General features: G+C 42.3%; 1 protein-coding gene across 1 annotated transcript in view; it reads right to left on the bottom strand.

Moving 5' to 3' along the window:
- Positions 1–1,975: 1,975 nt before the first annotated feature.
- LOC121542316 (sodium-dependent dopamine transporter-like) overlaps positions 1,976–6,896 on the bottom strand; it is a 21,294-nt gene continuing 16,373 nt past the window's right edge. Inside the window, 5 exon segments of the mRNA XM_045214518.1 lie at positions 1,976–2,664; positions 3,364–3,435; positions 3,812–3,979; positions 4,426–4,526; positions 6,830–6,896. The exon segment at positions 6,830–6,896 is cut by the window's right edge and continues 33 nt beyond it. Coding sequence (XP_045070453.1) covers positions 2,641–2,664; positions 3,364–3,435; positions 3,812–3,979; positions 4,426–4,526; positions 6,830–6,896 — 432 coding nt within the window. The 3' untranslated portion in view covers positions 1,976–2,640.

Here is a 6,896-nt window from a genome sequence, read left to right as displayed (position 1 = left end):
TGTGGTGGGGTATGGTATGGTATGGTATGGTGTGGTCTGGTGTACTTTGTTGTGGTGTGGTATGGTGTGGTGTGGTATGGTGTGGTATGGTGTGGTGTGGTATGGTGTGGTGTGGTATGGTGTGGGTGGTGTACTTTGTTGTGGTGTGGTGTGGTGTGGTGTGTTATGGTGTGGTGTGGTATCGTGTGGTGTACTTTGCTGTGGTGTGGTGTGGTGTGGTTTGGTATGGTATGGTGTGGTGTGGTATTGCGTGGTGTGGTGTGGTGTTGTGTGGTGTGGTGTGAAGTGTTGTACTTTGTTGTTGTGTGGTGTTGTATGGTGTGGTGTGGTGTGGTGTACTTTGATGTGGTATGGTGTGGTGTTGTGTGGTGTGGTGTGAAGTGTTGTACTTTGTTGTGGTGTGGTGTTGTATGGTGTGGTGTGGTGTGGTGTGGTGTACTTTGTTGTGTTGTAGTGTGGTGTGGTATGGTGTGGTGTACTTTGTTGTGGTGTGGTGGGGGGCCAGTATGAAAAAATATATATGTATGCACTCACTAACTGTAAGTCGCTCTGGATAAGAGCGTCTGCTAAATGACTAAAATGTAAAATGTAAAAATGTGGTATGATGTGGTGTGGTGTGGTATGGTGTGGTGTGGTGTGGTATAGTGTGGTATGGTGTGGTGTACTTTGTTGTGGTGTGGTGTGATGTACTTTGTTGTGGTGTGGTGTGGTATGGTGTGGTGTGGTGTGGTGTGGTGTGGTGTGGTGTGGTGTGGTGTGTTATGGTGTGGTGTACTTTGTTGTGGTGTGGTGTGGTGTGGTGTACTTTGTTGTGGTGTGGTGTGGTGTGGTGTGTTATGGTGTGGTGTACTTTGTTGTGGTGTGGTGTGGTGTGGTGTACTTTGTTGTGGTGTGGTGTGGTTTGGTGTGATGTGGTGTGCTTTGTTGTGGTGTGGTATGGTGTGGTATGGTGTGGTATGGTGTGGTGTTGTGTGGTGTGGTGTACTTTTATATGGTGTGGTGTGGTATGGTGTGGTGTGGTGTACTTTGTTGTGGTGTGGTATGGTGTGGTGTGGTATGGTGTGGTATGGTGTGGTGTGGTGTGGTATGGTGTGGTGTGGTGTACTTTGTTTTGTTTTGTTTTGTTTTGTTGTGGTGTTGTGTTGTGTTGTATTGTATTGCACTCCTCCCATAATGAACTGAGTGAATTCAGGACCATTCCAGATATCTGGAAAAGGCCAAACCAATTACCTTTATCGAGCTGTTGATGTTTTCCTTCTGGCAAACATGACTTTAATGTTTATCTTGTCTTAAAGAGAAAACATATTTCAGTTAGTCATTTTGTATTGATCAAACTCAATTGACTGTAGCCTGTGTTTGTCTGAAGAGTTGTTGAAGGGATGCAGGATAGTGTATTAATAGTCTGACTGTAAGGTCTAGAGTGGTTTATATTCCCTGTTGATTGGGTTGCGCTGTAGATAAAGGTATCTAGCCTAAATGTTGGCTACTGGCTTCTCTCTCTCTGTCTGTTGAAGTGGGGGTTTTATCAATCAAAAGCATACATTTGTCTGAAGTGAGTCCTGTCCTTAACATCCTAATATATTATTATATTATTGGTATATATTATATATTAAACAAACACATGGGGCTATTTTTCTTCCACTTGTCCTGGGGCCTTGTTAAGGTCAATGGCATCATGAACTTTACCCAGTGCCAGGACATTTTAGCCAAAAACCTGGTTGTCTCCGCCAGGAGGCTGAAACTTGGCCACAAGTAGATCTTCCAGCGAGACAATAACCCCAAGCACACGTCAAAATGGAAAGGTATTGAAAACAGGAGTGTCAATTATTTTGACCCCTTCCTTTTTGAGGAAAGAAATATTACTTGTTGAACAAAATCTCTTTCTCTGAGCAATTGTATTAGTGTAAAATAATCTAATAAAAAAAAAAATAGCACACAATATAGCTCAGTATTTAAATGATGTATTTTTATTTTATTTTATCCTCATCTTTATCAAGGGTGTCAATCATTTCAGACCCCCGGTACATTTGAAACCGTTTCCATGGGAGAAGTAACTGACAATACATTTTTCAAGTGTCAAAGGAAACTGTTGGCAAAATATAAAAAGCTAGCTTACTATGTAGCTGTTATGTGCTGTAACAAACTTAATTTAAAACATGTACAGATACAATAAAATGCAGGAATGTAATGTTGTTATTGGCTATGACGTATTGGTTCTGAAATACTATCTTAGTTTCCTCTACAACAGATAATCATTTAATATGTCGTCAGGATTTTACACTAAGCAAATGCTCAGATTTTTCTCAGCTCACAAAATATACATGAAGATATTGGTGTACAACATTATCCATCATCATAACAGTCATTGTAAATAGAGTTTAATATTTATATTTATTTCTGTGTTGACCGAACGTCAACAACATCCTGATCTAGATTACAGCACACAACCACACGTCCATTGAGGAAATTAAAGACCATTACGATTTTACAGTTTTGTTGGCATTTAAAACACTTCTCTCTCCGCTTGTTACAGTGTATATACTCTCTTCACATGTCTGCTGTGACTCCATCCATCCATCCATCCCTCCCTCTATCCCTCCATCCTCCATGTGAACGGACCTCTCTGCCTTCCTCCTGGGCTCAGATCACCATCCAGTGTTGGAGCTGTGGAAACCAATGGGAAAGACAATAAATACAGGAAGGTAAGGTAGAAACCAATGGGAAAGACAATAAATACAGGAAGGTAAGGTAGAAACCAATGGGAAAGACAATAAATACAGGAAGGTAAGGTAGAAACCAATGGGAAATACAATAAATACAGTAAGGTAAGGTGGAAACCAATGGGAAAGACAATAAATACAGGAAGGTAAGGTGGAAACCAATGGGAAAGACAATAAATACAGGAAGGTAAGGCAAGGTAAGGTAAAGTAAGGTAAGGCAAGTTAAGGTGAAGTAAGGTAAAGTAAGGTAGGGTAAGGTAAAGTAAGGTAAAGTAAGGTAAGGTCAAGTAAAGTAAAGTAAGGTAAGGTAAAGTAAGGTAAGGTAAAGTAAAGTAAAGTAAGGCAAGGCAAGGTAAGGTAAGGTAAGGTAAGGTCAAGTAAGGAAAGGTAAAGTAATGTAGGGTAAGGTAAGGGAAAGTAAGGTAAGGCAAGGCTAGGTAAGGTAAGGTAAAGTAATGTAGGGTAAGGTAAGGTAAAGTAAAGTAAGGTAAGGTAAAGTAAGGTAAGGTAAAGTAAGGTAAGGCAAGGCAAGGTAAGGTAAGGTAAAGTAATTTAGGGTAAGGTAAAGTAAGGTAGGGTAAAGTAAGGTAAGGTAAGTAGGGGAGGTTAAGTAACGTCAAGTAAATAGTGAAGAGCATCTTACCGTAAACCTCCTAACTTCTCCATTATCCACCAAGTGGTGTTCGTGCTCAGGTGTTATGGCGTAAGCCAGTCTCTACAGGAAGACAGGACGGGAGTCAGTTACTAAAGAAACTAACTTATCTTCATTATACGAATCATTGTGAATTACCAAGCTGGATATTCATATTTGCTGGTGATGTTGTAGCTCATAAACCATATTGCTCATGTCCCGAACATATATGTGTGTCATTGTCAGTGTTGACATTTCTGTGCATTGATGTGGATAAAAGTGTGCGTCACTTTGGTTAAAGGTGTCTGCTAAATCACCATAGTATCATATATCAATATAAACTAGACTTCCCAGGTAAGGTGCACATCTTGTAGATGGCTCTGTTAAAAATCTGACTTATATAAACCAGACTTATATGAATCAGACTTGTATAAACCAGACTTATATAAATCAGACTTACATCACAGAACTTTCCAGGTAAGGTGCACATCTTGTAGATGGCATAGAGAGGCACCATGGTCATGGAGGATATAGCCAGGCACCAGCCAATCATGTTGGCCCATACGGGAAACGTGTATGTCCCGTAGTTAGGAGGGTTAAAGGTCACGAAGCTCACCACCACCATGAACTGGAGAAAACAGAGGGTTGGGGTTATGGACACGTTCTGTTTCAAATCACAAAGGGACAGTTATGGACCAGCCTCTGCTGAAGCTAGCCAACCCCCGTTCCATAAAACAATGTAGTTAGTGCCTAGACCTTGGCGTGCATGAGGTGTGCTTGAATTAGCTTGGAGTTTGCACTTTCGGGACAATTTAACATGGTTCCATTGCACCAGGTAAACTTAAAAGTATTTGACATGTTTTGACCCAGGTCTGCTAGTGTTTGTCTCGTTATGAACTCACCAGGAGGAAGCATGGGCTGACAAACTTCTCGTTATGAACTCACCAGGAGGAAGCATGGGCTGACAAACTTCTCGTTATGAACTCACCAGGAGGAAGCATGGGCTGACAAACTTCTCGTTATGAACTCACCAGGAGGAAGCATGGGCTGACAAACTTCTCGTTATGAACTCACCAGGAGGAAGCATGGGCTGACAAACTTCCAACACAGTCTCCAGTACAGGCTCGGCCTCTGTCCAATCATCTCCTCAATGTCATCGCTGAACCGATCCACTCCTGATGGGAACAGTTTCAACCGTAGCCGTTAAAAACCCTTGACGGTTCGTTATCAAAACCAGGGTTGGGGGGGGTCAATTCGAATTGAAAGCAGTCAATTCAGATTTTTTTTACTAAAAACTTTTTTTAAGGCCATCTATTTTTCAATGACTTCTCAATAGACTTAAAAGTAAAAGCTATTTATTTTTAAAAGTGTTTCCATTTTTTGAAGTTCAAAATCAAATCACTTCCTGAATTGACTACCTTCAATTCGAATGGACCCCCAACCCTGATCAAAACCATTGAGTTGTCATTCACAGATCAAACGGAACGAAAGGGAAAGTTTACACCACAGCAGATAGGAACCCTTGAGGATGAAACATAGTCGGCAACAATGTTGCGTTACTCTTTGCGTTCTCTCACAGTTCTCCTCATTTTGAGGAAACTACAGTACATTTGAAATACAAGGATATAACATTCTGCTCGCGTGTTTAATACCACCAGCATCAAATCCCTTTCCTCGTTGATGCTTCTCCTCGCTCCACCGTCTCTCTTTGTTCCCTGCCTGGGAGGCACTACTCAAATCCCAGGCAGAATCCCAATGTGACTGGCGCCTATGGAGAGCAGGCTGGTGTTCCTGTGGAGGGCAGGCTGGTGTCCCTGTGGAGGGCACGGGGGCCACAGCCACCTGTCAGTAGAGATGGAGCCAGGGAAAAGGCCCGGAGAAGCCTGGGGCTAAAGTAGTCTGTCCTCCCAGGCTGAGGCCACCATGACAGGGCAGCAAGCTGACCACACTGACCCCAGAGCCACAAGGCTGGTTAGACATACACAAACACACGCACGAATGAACACACACACACACACAACACTGTCTGGACCACAATATTGATCTGACCAGCAGTACTGTAGATCAGACTAGCACTCTGAACCAGAAGTGAGCTTTGGAGACGTCATTTTCTAACCTGAACTCACTTTGGAGACGTTACTGTATGTTGGGGTTTCAGATAACTTCAATGTTTTCTGAGCAAAGCATGTTGCTCATACTGTAGTGTAGCGTTCAAGAATTGTAAAGAAAATACTTGAGCTTTGATGTTCCTTTCCAATAAACATCGAGGGTCTTATTCTGGTGACAGGCTTGGCTGCCGTTTGACAAATAAAAATCTCGCTCTTATCCATAATTATCTCAGAAGGTAGCGCTGTTGGCTAGAGGACACGTGCCAAGACCAGAGTGGGTACATATAACGCAACATTTGTTGTGACAAAAACCATCAGCAGAGTTGAAAATGTGATGGAAAATCCATTTAACATATTTTTATTTTTTTATTTTTTTAGTACATGGGAATTTAACAGCAAAAGTTATATTAATTTGCACTATATCATCACGCACAGCCTTTTATCAGCAACAAGTCAATTTGTGGTAAACACATCTCTGGTGGGGAAATTAGCATATTGTTTGTATGCGGATTTATGCGGATTTATGAATATTCGCATGAAAATCTGTCGACAATTGGATGGAAACCTAGCTTATAAGTGACTTTGTTGGGCTCCACAATCAATTTGAGATACTTTCGGATGATTTGAAAATGATGCTCGAGAAATGCTAATATCGATACCATGACTTGAATGGGATTTGTGACACAAATGCTAAAATGTTAGCATTTGGAAACAGTGCCAGGGAAATAAAACCAAAGTATGGATTGCTGTCATACCTTGTCCATAAACTGCTTACAGGGTTAGGAAACCAGGATGTCATTTTGTAATTTTGGTGAACTATCCCTGTAAGTTAGAATTGAAACACAAGGGAAACTTCCATCAGCCTGGCTTATATTTCTGCCATCCAAGTATCATCAGAACCACAATAGTCCAAAACGTCAATCTTTACACCACAGACTGGGAGCTGTGTTTTATCATTGACCTCAGATATTCAATATCAATACACTATTATTTGGATCTAATCTGTCTATGTCTCGGTCCACTCCAAACACCTAAACACTAAATAGTAATATGGACCACACACTCTGAGTGGCAGAAAACCTTCCTGTCCTCTGACAGATAATGAGATAGTGATGCATGGCGGCACAGCAGAGGAATATCCAGCCTGATATCCCATCAGACCCAATCACTGGCCTAATGTGGCATCAGCTTGGCTGGCCATGAAGAGCTAAGAGTCCCCCCTCCTCACCTCCTCACTCCTCCTCCCTCCTCACTCCTCTTCTTCTGTAGAATCAGAAAGGAGTCCCCCCCCCCTCCTCCCGCTCCTCCCATCCTCCTCTCCCCTTCTCCTGCTCCTCCCATCCTCCTCTCCCCTCCTCCCCCCTCCTCACCGTAGAACCAGGCGATTCCGATGGCCTCAATAAGCACTCCAAAGAGAATCGATGTCCCAGCAGCAAA

This window comes from Coregonus clupeaformis, unplaced genomic scaffold, assembly GCF_020615455.1.
Source record: "Coregonus clupeaformis isolate EN_2021a unplaced genomic scaffold, ASM2061545v1 scaf0272, whole genome shotgun sequence".
Classification (NCBI taxonomy): domain Eukaryota; kingdom Metazoa; phylum Chordata; class Actinopteri; order Salmoniformes; family Salmonidae; genus Coregonus; species Coregonus clupeaformis.
The sequence above is the reverse complement of the archived record's forward strand: the minus strand, read 5'-3'. Positions and strand labels throughout refer to the sequence as shown.